The sequence below is a fragment of the Aspergillus steynii genome (assembly GCF_002849105.1).
Source record: "Aspergillus steynii IBT 23096 chromosome Unknown P170scaffold_6, whole genome shotgun sequence".
Taxonomy (NCBI): Eukaryota; Fungi; Ascomycota; class Eurotiomycetes; order Eurotiales; family Aspergillaceae; genus Aspergillus; species Aspergillus steynii.
The window spans coordinates 2,251,165-2,266,756 of NW_020194403.1; the positions used below are offsets into that span (position 1 = coordinate 2,251,165).

The 15,592-nt window shown below is 49.4% G+C and overlaps 4 protein-coding genes across 4 annotated transcripts; 3 read left to right on the forward strand and 1 right to left on the reverse strand.

Moving 5' to 3' along the window:
• Positions 1-1,638: 1,638 nt before the first annotated feature.
• P170DRAFT_438768 (uncharacterized protein) lies at positions 1,639-1,966 on the forward strand. Its single transcript, XM_024849680.1, has one exon. It carries the CDS (start codon positions 1,693-1,695, stop codon positions 1,897-1,899), a length of 207 nt encoding a protein of 68 aa, XP_024702361.1. The 5' UTR covers positions 1,639-1,692; the 3' UTR covers positions 1,900-1,966.
• A 5,452-nt stretch (positions 1,967-7,418) lies between these two features.
• Positions 7,419-8,181, forward strand: P170DRAFT_412582 (uncharacterized protein). Its single transcript, XM_024846938.1, has 2 exons — positions 7,419-7,642; positions 7,714-8,181. Exon 2 carries the CDS (start codon positions 7,741-7,743, stop codon positions 8,017-8,019), a length of 279 nt encoding a protein of 92 aa, XP_024702362.1. The 5' UTR covers positions 7,419-7,642; positions 7,714-7,740; the 3' UTR covers positions 8,020-8,181.
• Positions 8,182-9,278: 1,097 nt separating this feature from the next.
• Positions 9,279-10,220, forward strand: P170DRAFT_438773 (uncharacterized protein). Its single transcript, XM_024849681.1, has 2 exons — positions 9,279-9,428; positions 9,498-10,220. Exon 2 carries the CDS (start codon positions 9,523-9,525, stop codon positions 10,042-10,044), a length of 522 nt encoding a protein of 173 aa, XP_024702363.1. The 5' UTR covers positions 9,279-9,428; positions 9,498-9,522; the 3' UTR covers positions 10,045-10,220.
• Positions 10,221-12,540: 2,320 nt separating this feature from the next.
• Positions 12,541-15,576, reverse strand: P170DRAFT_233343 (putative ATP dependent RNA helicase). The gene is made up of 3 exons (XM_024842909.1): positions 14,587-15,576; positions 13,883-14,528; positions 12,541-13,813 (listed from the first exon to the last, which is right to left on the reverse strand). Exons 1-3 carry the CDS (start codon positions 15,347-15,349, stop codon positions 12,874-12,876), a joined length of 2,349 nt encoding a protein of 782 aa, XP_024702364.1. The 5' UTR covers positions 15,350-15,576; the 3' UTR covers positions 12,541-12,873.
• Between the last annotated feature and the right edge of the window lie 16 nt (positions 15,577-15,592).

The following is a 15,592-nucleotide window of genomic DNA, read 5'->3' on the forward strand; positions in this document are numbered from 1 at the left end:
TGACAGCTGGGCGGAGGAGCGGGGGCCTTGGTCAGTGGTCCCGGTCTCCCAGAGGCCGAGAGGCTGGCCCCGATTGAATTGAAGACCCAAGGCCCATAAAAAAATAAAGGAAAGGCAAGGCGTAATGGAAATTCCGCCCTGTTGTGTAACCAACCCTCATCGGCATCATCCTGGTCAGTGATTTCAGAAAGGGAAAAAAATAAGTACGCAGTATAATAAAATAAAATAAATCCCCTCCGATACTTGCTGTCCTGGGCAAACTAGTACTTGACAGGGGTAATTTTCCGGTCATTGGCGTCCGAGGATTTTCTTCCCTGGGCTCCATCCATACCGAGGCTGGATTGGAACACAACTTTGGAATTCAAGGTTACACGTACCAAAGAATGGCCTCCATCCGGTACGGTTTATACGGAGATACCTACCTAGGCATGGAAGAGCATTTGCCGAGGGAATAGATAGTATGTACTAAGGTAGTCTGCGGAGGAGATGAAGAAACCCCGTCAGGGCGGGAAACAAATCAGATTGGGTTAGTCATGTTTACTCCGGAGTTGCTTGGTATTCTGCTCCATCAGTTAACGCCCCGTAGCGCCGAAGAAGAGGGCCATCATATGAATACCCACCAGGACTGGTCTACAAAACATGAAACCTCCGTAGCACCACGAAGACATGGATCAGAAGTATGAACCACAGGTCAATTGGCCATGAACCCCTGCATTCGGCCAATTCTACGAGGATGACCGGGGGAAGGGGGCCAAAATCCCATGTGTCGCGTTAGATGAATTCGGATTCCGGTCTATTCTCGGGGGGGCTGTCGGTGATTGGGACTGGGGTTGAGAAGAGGGGGCGTAGTAGTTGGTTCTAGTTAGTCTAGTCAGTACTCCGTAGGTAGTGATGGCCGGGGGGAGAAAGAGGGACGATACTACCTACTCCGTATCGTGAGCTGAGAGGGATGTCTTCTATCCTATCATTCCGCTCCGACTTGCCTGCTACGGCAGACTAACTGACAGTAGCTCGTTCTTCCGTCGGTGCAAAATCCAAAAAGCGACATGGCGATCGAGACAATTGGGGGCCAATCAGTCGAGCGGAGATCCCACTGGATGAAAGGGTTTAGATTAAACATGATCACGAGAAGACCGATGGGCTCTCTGGCGCTCTCTACTGGCAGCTATGGCTGCACGCAGGTAATTAACCTTACATTGCATGTTCCGTAGTTACCCGTGCACAGAGATCGACTGCACGATCGGGGGGGTCGGGGCGATGATTGGCTTCTGCGCGGGTTCTCCTCCTTGAGGGCGAGGACGGACTACAGGGTGCCCTCTACGGGGTCGTAAATGACCCTAAATATAGCGTGATGTCGAGGCGTCGAGGGGACATTGTCATGCTTTGCAGGACTTGAAAGTTTATGCAACTGTTTCCGGTATAACTGTTAGTCCTGATTATAGTTGTTTATATAGTACTCGATAGAGAGAGAGATATATATATATACATCTTACCATAACTATTTTTAAATACTGGTTAAACCACCATGATAATATGCCTATACGCTGTAAAAAACTGCCTCTCCATGATCTTCCTAGCTAATTTTAATTTCAATCCTCTAGCGAATACTACCTGGTACCCAGCACCCTATAATGCTCACATTCTCCTCCCTATGAAACGGTCCTCAATTCGGGTCCGGATCAGTCGACCAGGATGGCCGGCGTTACGCCAGGCATCCCTGTCCCCAGCTGGCACCATGGCCCTTCCACAGAGCCTATCACGGACGAAGGAGGACCCCCAGCGACGATCGGAGGCAGAGAGAGAGAGACCGGATCCCCGCTCTCCTCGGACGAGGGCAAACCGCCAAGAGGCCACGGACCGCCAGGAATCAAGGAAGGGCCGGGGCGGCGTGGCGGGTGATTGGTGGAGGACGGGGTTCTGCACAGGCCGAGTGGATTGGCTGATGGGCGATCGACTGGCGGTGGGAGCGACCACGTAGTTGAGTCTAGTCGCGGGCTCAATGGCCACCGTTGACGCCGCGAACCGTCAGATTCGGCCAGCTTTTCTTATCCTGCGTTCGGTATTATTCTGTTTCCCTATTATCCATCATGACGATGATGACGACAGGGCGGTTCGCTCGTCTCTTTTTATTTCTTTTATTTCTTTTATTTCTTTTATTTCTTTTGTTTAATTTGAATTTTATTTCCCTCCCCGAGACGAAGTACGGGATACTTCCTGTTATTCTGATTATTTTATTTCCTCTTTTTCATCCGATGTGTTGGCTAGTCCTTTCCCCTATCGTCCCTCCTGTGTGATGATCCTGAGTATCATCCGCGATCTGACCACGACCACGATCACAGCCCCCAACCCTCTTTTTTTTTTTTTTTTTTTTTTTCTTCTTTTGCCCCCTTCCATTCTCGTGTCTGCCTCCTCCTTGCTGACATGCTGGCGGAACCTGTAGGGTCTGGCCCGTTTGATCTTAGTTGAGGATGGCGACGGGATCCGGGTTTCAGCTGCAACGACCCGTGGTGCATATGCGAGTGCCGACCAGGATCGTCTGAGGCGGATTTCGGGTGGATTACAGGTATTTGCTGACTTCTTGCGCCTCTCGTGACAGTTTTCCTCGAGGAGGTCGGGGAGGAGGAGGAAGAAGAGGGGGCTGGGTAACGCAATACACTTTCTTCCTGCACCAGAATCAGAATCAGAATCCCACTCATTGCATGACTCTCTCTCTCTCGAATTTTCCACGGCCAATCCCAACAACCCAAACAAAGTTCCCTCTGCCTCCATGATTCGACTCCGCAGGGACCCGCGATCTCCCGTGCAGCCGAGCCAAGGTCTAGTTGACGCGGTGCTCACTAGTCGGTCTGTTCGTGAAGGGCAGCCCGGTTGAGCTGCTTTAACTTCTCTCTACTGCGCGTATGGATGTGCATCCAGAGTCTAATAAGTGCCGCCGGGAGGAGTTCCTTCGGTCGGTGCAGTCCGGATATATGTGCATATCGCCTACTGTACCAAGGGAATAGATCATGCACGCTATAGATAGATCGTTGAGGTTCATTTTACTCTGCATAGATCGCGTCGCGTACTTTGGGTCGGCCGTTCATCGTCCACGGATGACGTAGGGAGAATGGCAATAATAACCTCAACACTTTGGCGAGACAGAGGCAAAAAAAGGAAGCAGGGCCGAAATGATAATAGTAAAATCAAATCAAATAAAACATCCCCAACCAACCGGCCGCATCAAACTATTCCTGTAGCAGGCAAAAGTTTGTCATCCCAACCCACGGAACCCACGGGTTGAACAAACCTCATCATCATGATTCAGTTTCCCTTCCCGATCAGGACGATAAGACTGGTTGACTGACCATCCCTGCCCTACCTTGACCTTGACCTCGCCTCCGAGAAGGAAAAGAAAAGAAGAAAAGAAAAAAAAATACCATCGACCAGCCACGACGCGGTATTGACCGCTCTCTCACCGTCTTTTCCCCCGTTGGTTTTCTAGACTGTTTCATCTGTTTTTCCTGACTTTCTTTTTATTTTCTTTTTCTGTGAGGCGAGTGGCAAACCGATTGTCCTTTTTCTTTTTTCTTTTGGGATACGCAGTACATACGGAATCCATACCAGGACATACGGACATGCATCCATTCGATTCGGTAAACGACGACCCTTCCATTTCCCGTGCTTGACCCCCTTGATCTGGTCGCTGGAATGCTGTGTCACCTGAGGCTTCGTCATGTGCCTTCCTTCCTTCCTTTTTCTTTCTTTCTTTTTTTCTTTCTTTTTTTTCCCGGTTCTCCCTTTCCTTCCCTTCCTGTTCGACTGATCCCAGACAGTAGGTAGTCTCCATCGGGCTGAACCTTCCACGCACTCGATGAACTAGCACGGCACGTACTCCGGATCTACTCGCTAGGTAGGCAAGCAGACAACCCAGGCAGGCAGGCAGGCAGGCCGGTAGACAATACCTAGACCACCCAACCGGCCCCGGGACGAATCGAATCCCGGCGAAATGTCCGAAGTCTGAGATGGCAAGCTAGGGAGGGGAGGTGTCGATGTGGTGGCCATTGTCGTCGTCATTCGAACCGAAACCGACTACCTGGGCCAATTGTCCATTGTACTCCGTTGCATTCATTGTTAGGGGGAGGGGATTGTTGCAAGGGGGAGGTGGGTTAGATTGGGCTGGGCTGGGTTGAGTTGCCTTGGTTATCTTTCGGTGTTGCGCTGTGTATCCGGTTGGGTAGTACATGGTAGTACACGCTATCACGTCGGTAGGAATTTATCCTACCTGCTTGTCTGCCAACGTATCGGTCCATGTGTGTTTGGGTACGGGGTCTGGGGTGTTGGATCTTATGTGTGTTGTAAAGGAGGTAGAGAGTGAGGAGGGGGTTGTAGGTATTGGGGAAGAGCAGATATTGGCACCATAGTCCATCTAATCTACTACAGCTAGCAGAACAGAGAGCTAACAGGCGGTCGTTTACCTGAACTCGTGTATGTACATCCTAACTGCCTGCCTACAGCAAAGAAACATGTATGTACCTACCTACCGTTGGACAGAGTTTGTGAGTCCTAGAAACTCTGAGACGAGCAGATTGTTCGAGTCTCAGCAGTTGTGCGCTCACCCGGGTTACATTGTTCCTGCGTCTCGGGGCATGTAGATGTCCATTTGGATGGCGGGTGTTATGTACACTGTGTATACATGTGCAAGTATGTGGATGCAGAGTATATATTTATGATTCGTTCTGTGTATAGGCCCGGATGGGTGCAGGGTTGTGCTGTCATGTGTTGCCGTTCTGCCTGAGTATTATATATGTCTCTATACAGACCTGTTTTCTAGACCTAATGTGACTTTCCTTGAATAGCTGATTAATTGTAAATTTTATCATTCAAAAGCTGGAATTTATAGCTATTTTTTTTAGAACAGGATTTTATAGTATGTCTAACAATCCCACAGCCACAACAGCGTGGTTGAGCTCGCTGGCGAGGCCACTGCTCATTAAGCTGCAAATCAAGCTGCTGAACACGACCTTGACCCTCTTGAATAGATAAAAAGGTGTCATTTCCTAGTAGACCAAGTCTTTTTGCTTGTTTCTTGTATTTTCGTTCGTTTTCAGCTCGCAGAGTCTTAATTTCTTGCTGTGAAAGAAGATTAGTATTCATCGCCATCTGCGCTGCCCTTTCTATATGATGAATATGAGATCTTAGACTGCTGGAGAGTTTTCCTTTTGCATTAAGGCGTTTTTGAAGACTGCGAACCTTGCGATTAATCTGGTGAGGGTTCTGAGGAGCCTGAAAAGCAGAAGAAATTGAGCCTTCAGCCCGTGTATATAGTTGTAAAGTGATTTTGCGAGAACCTGATCTTGATCGAGCGGTTTAAGCCCAGCTCATGCAGAACCACTGAATATATTGGCTGAATTGAATACTTCAGCGCGTGCGTCTGGATATAATGACAGAAAGTCTTCTTTATCAATGTGGTTGTTGCCGGCATTCATTCTTGCTTCAAGTAGCTTTGCATACACCCCTTTAAGCGGATCGAAAACACCAACATCAAGAGGTTGCAGAATATGAGAGGTAGCTGCAGGCATATCAAGACAGATTATTGCATTCTGTTTGCAAAAACCATCAAACCCTGCTGTAAGATGACTATTATGGCCATCAGGAATGAGTAATTGTTTCACGCCAACTATATAGCATCTAGAACATGGTTCAAACCCCCTTCTCAACCAGTAGAGGCCTATTTCATCTGTTGTCCTGTTGCCCTGTTGTCCAGCCATTCTGACTAGTTGTAATCCGCTAGCCTTTAGAAAGTGCAGGTTTTTGATACCAGGCAGCTTGCTGATTTGTTGCTTTGAGTATAACCACTGGTGGTATAACCTTTTGAACTGACAGTTTCAATGATAGTAACCCATTCACGATTGCCCTGGATAACTCTTCTAGGCTTTTCACTACGTTCTACTGCAGTGATAACATTAAGTCTATCACGAGAGTGGCTTTTAAATCATATGAACGACGGAGATCATCATCTGATAGGCCTTTGTGTATTCACAAAAGCAGTTTCGATTTGCTTCCCTTGAATTCATGTCTTGATCGTGGATTGCACATACAAGACCAACAGACATAAGATGCCTTTACTTGATGTCAATAGGATTACAGCAACAGGGCATACGTTCTTTGCTGGTTTTGTGTTTATTCATAATAAGCAGCAAAGCTCTTATGATTTTGCACTCGAAAATTCATTAAAAGTCCACATTCAGCTTGGCTTGCAACCACCGAGTATAATCCTGACAGACAAGGGAAAAGCTCTTATAAATTCATGCGAGAAAGTTTTCTCTACAGCTGACAATCTGATATGTCTCTGGCATGTCAATAAAAGCATCTTTGAATGCTGGAATCAGTTGAAACTAGAGTATAGCAGAGTCCTTTTCAGGTTCTTGTTCTTATTTCTTGAGAAAGAATGGCTGAATGAAGATACACAAGGTCGTATACTCTATTGCTATACTGACAAATTCTTTCATCTTGACATGCGTACAACCTCCCGCAGTGAAGGCGCTCGCGCGTGGCTTAAGAGAGGTCTTGCAACTTCTAATACCGATCTTCTTTACGTTATTCTATGATTTCAAAGGAGGCTTGAGCATCAACATGACTGTTGTATCAGAGCAAAAGATAATGAGTGGAGAGCTAGTCCTGTTTATGTGCTCCGTGTGCTCCTATTTGGTAACCTATTCAAAAGGATATCTCACTACGCCCTCAAAAAAGTATTTGATATCTACAACTCTCATCTGATCATGAAACGCCCTACCCCGGAAGAATGTGCTGGCATAACACGCGCTGCACGAGGAATCCCTTGTATACATGGGATCTAGGAATGCATAAATCAGAAAACTACATTGAATATTAATCATTTTCATCAACAATGGCTTCTCTACACTCCTGCTGATATGCCTTCTACAGAGCCTCAAGCGACCATCTTTTCTCCACGTGTTCTCACGGCTGTACGTGGTAGACCATCAAATACACGCGTTACGCCCTTTATATCAACAAGAAGGGATCCCTTTGGATTCGAGCGAGTTCTAGCTAAGGAGAAGATCCCTAAAACACCTAGACGGTCCAAAAGGAAGGCAGCAAGCCAGCCACCTCTATCATTGTTACTATTCATTGTCCCCTCACCCCTACAGTTGCCTCAATTTAACTCTCATACGGTCATCAACCCGGGACGATTATCCTTGGCTGATATACTGGTAACGGCCCTTGCTGCATCGAGAAGTGGTCGTGGACTCAAGCGAGTAAGCGCTCAATGGAGGCCTTTTTGGAGCCATGGTCGGTGGTTGAAATAATGAGGTTTTTTTGAACGCGTGTTGTGGGATTTTAGCGCGTCTACTCATATTTAGTGCCGAGTATAGCCTCTTCCGAAATTTCTACTTCATCTTCGTTTCTTTCCCCACTGTGTAACTCGAAGGGCCCGGCCGTTGGATAGACCCGTACCTGGAAATTGAGTCCCTTTGTCCATCAGGGTTGCACTGTGACCAGGCAGCAGACGAAGGGGCCAACCAATCAGGCTGCTCTCAACTACATCGCCTGTTGGTATTTGCTGTATAAAGAAGAGACTCCTCACTAGGTGAACCGCTGAGATCCAAGATTTTCACATCTGATGCCCCTCTAGTCTTCCTACGTGAGTTTCAAAGGGACAGAATCTCCCTTTCTCCCATCTTTCTTTCTCTAAGGCTAACTGCACCACCCCAGAAGATCATCGCCTGATCCAACTCCAACATGAAGGCCCTCCCCTACCTCTCCCTCCTCCTCGGCATCTCCGCAACCACCGCCCTCGCGGCCCTCCGCCCAGACGCAACCCCCGACGAGGTCGCCGCGGCGGAAGCCCAGTGCGGGTCCCTCGGCGTAATGAGGATCGACCCAGCAGAGCTGCCCGAGGGCGTTCGGATGACCGACGTCCGCATGTGCGCTGACCATCCCCTCGGCCCCGACGCGTCCCCGGGTTCGGGTCCTGGGGCTTTCGCCGGGCTTCGTCGGTTCTTGAGTTGGGTGTTTTGAGATGACGCCAGGATTTCTTCTGCTCACGTGCGGGCTGGCCAGTTCCTGCGCTGTACGGTGGGAGCGGCCGTTTGGGAATGTATGATGTCGGTTGATGTTGATCTTTTGGAAGGAGCTTGATTGATATAGTCTAGCTAGAGGATAATATTCAGATAAAATCACCGATAATGACTACACAATTTCCATTAAATTTTATGCTAGCGTGTTTTTCCCGTTGGACGGAACTGTATAGAGTTGGCAGCCTGTTATAGGAAGCCTTTAGCTGGGTATTCTTGCCAAGGCACTAGAATGACTGTATTCACGATCTCACTGGTCCAGGGGATAGATAGTAGATTGCCCTGGCAAACAGAAATCCTGCCGCCTGCCATCGGTCATCCGAGTTGAACATGAAAATCTGGTCATTATTTCTCAGCCGAGCCACCTTGCTGAACAAGGGGGCGGAGAGAAGAGGACAGCCTTGCACCTGTCAAGTGATAGCCTCAGATAGCAAGGCTAGGCACTCAGGGAAGTTCTTGCCTGTTGTGAACAAGCGCAAAAGAAAAGACGCTATTATTACTCCTGTGTCTCGGGTTTAAGGTGGTTGAGTTGTGAAGGGTTCGAGAGAGGGGGCGTTGATTGGCTGGCGGCGAGCGTGAGGGCGCTTTGGCGGAAAGTAGCATACGGCAAGGCTGGTAGAGAACCGCTGAGAAACTACTACCTCTGAGCATAATGCGAATATTCCGACTTCACTATGCACCCGTTTATAATAGTCTGAGCAAAAGCCCTGGGAAGAGGCTACTGGCCTTGCCCTATATACAGTGTATGTCGGCGCAAAAGGCCTTAGAAGACCAGTATATTACTGATGGTTCGATATAGCTCAGGACAAGGGGAAAGACCACAAGGAACGGGCAGCTGCTCCAGGCTATCCATATACTCCGTACTACAGAACTTATGCGGACATTCTCTAGCTGCATCGCGCCAGTCCTACACTACATGGATCAACGGGGGCGGAAGTTTCGTTGCGCCTGCGGTTACCGACCTCGCCAGCCTCTTCCTCGTCAAAGTCCTGCTCATCAAGAAGGGGACCTGTGAGCGTGCTAGCAATGAAGTGTGTGTATTCCTATCTGTAAGGACAAGATGTCCCTAGCTATAAAGACGCCACTATGGGCGGCACTAAGCTACATTAGGCAATGGAAGCAAGGGACCTAGGAGCGCCGAGTACAATCAACAGGACCAAACACGGTGATCAGCCCACCGGAGGCGGGAATCCGTTGGGGTGTGGATGGTAGTGTCGTCTCTCAGATGTAGACGCTCCTTTCTTTACGAGATGAGGTATAAAAGGCACGACCACTCCCATCCATCCAAGGTATAATCCAGCTATATCCAGTCCTTCCATTGCCCAAGAAACGCACATCTCTCATCTACAATCGGTAGGCCCCCCTTATTCTCTCTTCTGCTTCTTCTCCATCCCCATCTCAATAAGCATACTTACCCTTCAGCCGTCTCCATCCACCGCAATCCACGATGAAGCTCCCCATCACCATTCTGAGCATGCTCGCTCTCTCCTCCGCGCTCACCCTCACCCCGAAAGGCGACCCCGTCGTCGAATGTGGCGATCTCGGCGTCATGACCGTCGACCCGGCCGACCTCCCCGCGGGCGTCGCCCCCAGCGACGTCCGGAAATGCCTGGACCACCCGCTGGGCCGGAACCGGCACGTTAAGGGCGCGTCGCTGGCGCCGCTGGATGCGGTGGATGCCTCGTTCTACAACGGCACGGGGGACACCGACACCAGTCCCGTGGAGGCTCGCGTGGATGGCCTCGACGGTGCCCTGGAGAAACGGGCGTGCTACAAGGACGCGCCGTATGGGTGCTCCGGGGGGTATTGTTGGAAGGCCTGCGGGGACATGAACAAGGGTGAGTGGTGCTGGACAGCGGCGAAGGACGGGCTGGGCGCTTGGATGAAGTGTAGTACGTGGCAGCACTGCGGGACTACGTCGTATGCGTGTGGGAAGGGAGGGTGTCAGGCCTGTGGGTGCGGTTGTTAGCAGGCTGGATGGATGGCCCAGTGCGCTATGAGGAGCAGTTGTAGGGGTTGAGGTAGATAGTTTAGGCGGATGATGGACGATCTAAGGACGAACTACAATGGATACCTAGATATAGGCGAATCTCCTAATCAATAAAATGGGATAGTCCAGACAATTGATGATCGGCAGGCTACTTGAGTACTAAACAAGTTGATAAGTGTGGAACCGTCGGATTATGTGCAATTCACTTTATTCTTATCAGTTCTATAGACTTTATGGCATATTGACAGAGCAAAAAGCAAGCCAAGTATAAGCCTAATAATAGGCTTTTCCATTCCACTTGACACCTCGCTTCCATCCCACCGTAACCCGTCCTGCATGCCAAAACCAAACCTCATGAAACACATCAAGTCTTTAAAAAAAGGTACATATAAACTGAGTCATGTTCTTAAGAGTTTCGTTTCCCTGCCTGGAAAAATATCTGGTTCCAGATATCGATCCACTGCTGCTGCTTGTACGACAGCACCTTTTGCGGATCCCGGAACGTGCCCGACAAGATGTCTCGGATGCGAGCGCTGAGAATCTTGAGAGCCAGCATCGACTTCCAGTCTCGAACGCTGAATCGGATCCGGTTGGCATCGATGGAGACAACGCCGGAGTACATCTGTCGAAGATCGATTAGATTTGCTTTGGTCAATGTGATCAGTCTCAGACTTACCTTGAACTCGGGCTCGCCACACAACAAGGCAATGGCAAAGTCGTCCACAGCATTGGTCTCGAAGGCGTTATAGTTGCGATTGCGTCCTTGCATGATGTGGTAATAGGAGAGCCATTTGATGGCAGGGTCGGATTGCTTGTTCACCGACGTCGGATGCAGCGTTACCGACTGGTTGTTGGCCACGTTCCGCCATCCTTTTCCTTCGCGGGTGAGCAGCTTCGGGTAGAAACTCCAGGTGATGACGGAGTTGACAATGACATCGTTACTGCTATTCACATCGTATTCTTCAGGAATAACGAAGAACTGGCGTGAGCGACCGCCATATCGAGATCTGTCGGAATGTTAGATATAGGGCTGACGAGATTAGACAAGTCGAGAATCAAACTCGCATACCTGTTCAAGGATGCTTTTTGGGAAGGATCCAGACTCAGAATCCCCGCGTCTGCAATGGACACGATAAGCTGCATCTTTATATCCTCAATGTTCAACAGCGTCTGAGGACTGAGGAAATTCTTTCGGCAGAATGTGAATTCGCTGACGCCTTGTGTGCTTTTCGTGCGTTTCCAGGCACAGTAGGCATTGTACACGGTCAGAAGATCAGAGTCGCCTGCTACAGTTAGTTAAAGGATTGACGGCAGGTATCGCTGATCCTCACCTTTCCTGAACGATAGTCTCGCTAGGTCTTTTTGGGTATTCGAGCCCATCGTGTTCACGAAAGGCGATTTGGAGGAAAGAATAGCGGCAATACTGATAGTCGCATCCAAGCATTTGAAGAACGCGCCTTGGATAATCAGCTTTCCGAGAAAGACGTCCAGCGGCAGCTTAGCGAGTTGCATTCCCAGAGACGTGAGATTTTCCCCGTTCGTGAGAGCTTTGACCTCTTTCAGGGAGTCAATTGCTCTGCGGATGTTCTTGGATGAAGGCGGGTCGAGCGCTTCGAGCAGAGTTTGCTCCACCTCGCCCAATTTGCAAATCTTGACTCGCAACACTAGATCTTGCAATGATAACCGAAGCATCTCAGGCGTTTGTTGCTCAGCGAGCTACACGTGGTCAGCGTCCAGGTAGCTCTCAATTTCTCCGAATGAGAGGAGCCATACCGATTTTTCGTGTCTATACTTGGTGAACAAATGGAAACAGATTCCATTTTGGACACGTCCAGCTCGTCCACGTCTCTGCTTTGCGTTGGCCCGCGATATAAACGCCTCTACTAATCGCGAAAGCTGCCGTCTCTCATCGAAACTGACGCTTTATGAGTAACGGGATACGCCAAAAGAGCAGGTTCACTTACCGCATAGTTTTTTCCTTGCCCGCATCGATGACGGCAGTGATATCCGGGATGGTGATACCTAGGCATTGTTAGTGGCTACAAACCCTATTGATGCGGAATACGTACCAGTCTCTGCGATGTTGGTGGCAATGACAATCTTTCGCGTACCAGGCGGCGGCACATTGAATGCCTTCTCCTGATCTTCACTGGCGATGGAAGAGTGGAGTGCGTGGACAATCCACCCTTTCTGGAACTCGGGTTCCGACAAAATCTCATCATTCAGGCGTCGAATTTCTGCCATACCAGGCATGAAAATCAGAATGGCTTTACTATAATGCTCCATCTCTGGACTCGACGCAAGCTTGATGAGCAATTTCTTGATCAACTGATAGTCAAGACGATACTCATCGAAATTGAGGACAGTTTCCCGTGTTTGCTTGGAGTATCCTTCAAGCGCGGTTTGCAGGCCCCCTGCCGAATCACCTTGGCCATTCTCAGGCGCCATTTCGTCCGTATCTTCCTCCACCAATGCATTCGGGTCGTGCTCCGCCAACCGGTAGTTTGTCATCTCAACGGCATCCTCTAGGAACTTCATTTCCACAGGGAAAGTCCGTCCCGGGATGTTCATCACAGGAACTCCCCCTAGGTAGGTAGAGAAGCGCTGGGCCTCGAGGGTAGCCGACATCAAGATCAGTTTCAACTCCGGCCTTTTCTGCATCAACCGCCTGAGAACGATGAGCAGGAAGTCACTATCAATCGTACGTTCATGAACTTCATCGAGTACGACATGAGTGATATCTTGGAAATCGTCCGGGCGTTCCAGCATCCGTACCACAACTCCAGTCGTTCTGGTAAACATTAGCATTTAGGGCTTATAGAGAAGACACGGGGTGAGATGGGAAGCATACGCAAAGACTAATCTCGTAGACTGGCTGACTTTGCTTTCCAGCCTGACCGCAAATCCGATGAGAGAGCGGGACGTTCCCACGTCGTTCTTGCTCTCACCCAGCTCTTCGCTTACTCTTCGGGCCAAAGATATAGCAGAGATCCTTCGGGGTTCTGTGACAAATATCTTACAAGGACGGCCTTGCTGCATTTCATGCTCAAGAATGAATGATGGGATCTGCGTACTTTTTCCACTACCCGTTTCACTGCAGATGATGAGCGCACGATGAGTATCTAACGTACTGAGTATTTCGTCCTTGAAATTCCAAATCGGCAGGTTCATCCTTCCTAGGGCCATATGCTGGAAAGAAGGTGTCGATGACTTGTCTGCCCAAATACTCTGGAGCAGCTGAGACTCGGTGTTCGACGATTCCTTGCCACCAGATGACTTGGAAGGAGATTCCAATCTGTTTGGCGTTCCATTTCTTCTGCGAAAATTGTCCAACAGGACTACATCATCTTCGAAGCTTCCATGATTTTCTTGTATCAACTTCTTCAAGCCCCTCACGGCCTTCTTGTCCACCTCATCCTCTTGAAGCTTCTTTGCAGTTGCAAACTCAGTCCACAGATCTCTCCACACGGCTGGAAGACGCAGGTATGATTTCCCTTCCTTTGAGCTTTGCGGGAAGAGAATGAAAAGAGCCAACGTTGAGACAAACGCTTCTGCTTGCTGCGGCGTCGGTGTTGCCAGGTTATCCATTGATACAAAAGTGGCCCATGGGCTTGACTTGTGAGTAACCGCATCCCATTCGAACTGGAAGGGGACATCTTGTGGCTTAGAGAATCTCACTTCAACTGCCCTGCGGTTGGTATGTGATGAAGGGGAAAAGTCTTTGTAGGTGACACTTGACCCAGAATCCCTAGAAGAATAGCAACTGTTGTTAGGCGGGCTCCTACACTAGCCACGAAAGAGAACACCATAGCCATACCTTGCTCTGCAGGTTTCTTCTAACACACGTCGAGGGTTCAGGCCGGTCCATTTGCCGAAATCACGAATTGTCACAGCAGCTTTGTTTAGTTCTTCGGTGATTACACCAGTCTCCAGAACCGGCTCTTCACCCCCGAACATATCCCCTAGAAGGTCCGCAGCATCATCCATGTCCTCTTTCGAGGAGTCTTGCTCCGGCTTCCCCTCTGATTGCTCCTTGCTTTCGTTGGCATCCGGAGTAGTTTTCTTTTGAGGCTCCATTTGTCGGAGAAAAGCAGCTTCTTTGCGCAGATCCTCCAGCTTCTCTTTCCACCGATATTCAGCCTCGGCACGATCAAAAAGTACATCATTCTCAATGCTGGCAATTTTACGCTGCAGTCTTATTACTTGGGGGTTTTCACCGTTAGAGTCGGTGGTTTCTCGGCCTGACTTCTTTCCCTTTCTGGGTTTGTCGAAAAGATCAGGCTGGAGACCATATAATTTAGTTTGCAATTCCATAAACTTGGGCATGAGGGTATCAGGATCCAAAGAACTATCCGAGTCATAAGGACTCGAGGGAATTGATTCCCTTATTTCGCTTTTCGCCCTCTTGGCTTTGCTGTTATCCTGGGTTACTTTGGGGACCGGGGACTGTGCTGGCTCACGATCTAATGTCGATTAGTTATTCCAGGTCGGGACACGATACGAAGCACTTGATAGAGTTACCGTTTATCCAAGAGATATCCTTTTCATCTCTGCGCAGCTGGATGTTTGTCTGCAAGTAGGATGGCAGTTCCTCCAGCTTGCAGTGCATGGCGAGCCAGTCCAACGCCTCGTCCAGATTACACACCATGTCCCTATTGGCATAGGTGAAATTACCGGCAAAATAAAGCAGCAGGTGCTTTAAAACCTCCTCTACTCGTTCCTCGGGAAATCCGAGCTTCAGGAGGGTTTCCTTTAGGGTCCAGACTCTCCCATACAGCTCTTCCTCCGAGCCGGCCTTTTTCAGGCCAGTTGGATCGCGGCCCGGCAAGGGACTCAGTTCGCGTTCCTCCGTCTCGGCGAGACCCAGTATGGAGTCCAGTATATCCTTCGGAAGCCATTCTAGAAGGTTCAATAATACAGCCTGTTGGCGGAGAACTCTTCGCTCGGTTTCCAACTTGGACACCTGGCGGGCTGCATCATTCTTGCATTTCGCCGCGTATTTATCCACCAGAATCTGTAGTTCTGCATCCTCCAGATATTTCTCTAGTTCCTCGGGGGAGTAATTCTGGAGCGAGGAAGGTTCTTGCGTCGTTGCCACCGGTTGACTGCTCTCCGCGGGGGTAGGACGATCACTTTCCGACACCGATTTCGATTCGGCGGCCGTTGTGGGAGCTGTTGAGTCAGTAGAAGCGACCGGCTTGGGTTTCGAAGGCACCGAGACCGTCGCAAACCCTCTTGCCGGGTTGGACGCGGGCTTCTTCTTTTTCTTGTTATTTGGCGGCATAGTGGGCAATGAATCACCGGGATGGGTCGACCGGGGGGGGTATAAATGCGGGAGAGATAAAAGCGAGATGGGAATAAAAATAAAGAAAAAACTCCAAATGGACAAGAAAATCAATCCAAGGAAGCGATCTAGATCTAGAGCGAAATCGAAGGTGAGGGAATGGTCGAGCAGGAAATAACGAGGGTGCGGAGGAGAGAAAGAGAGCGAGGCCGTGATTATTGGGCGGCAGCTCTCCCCACAACG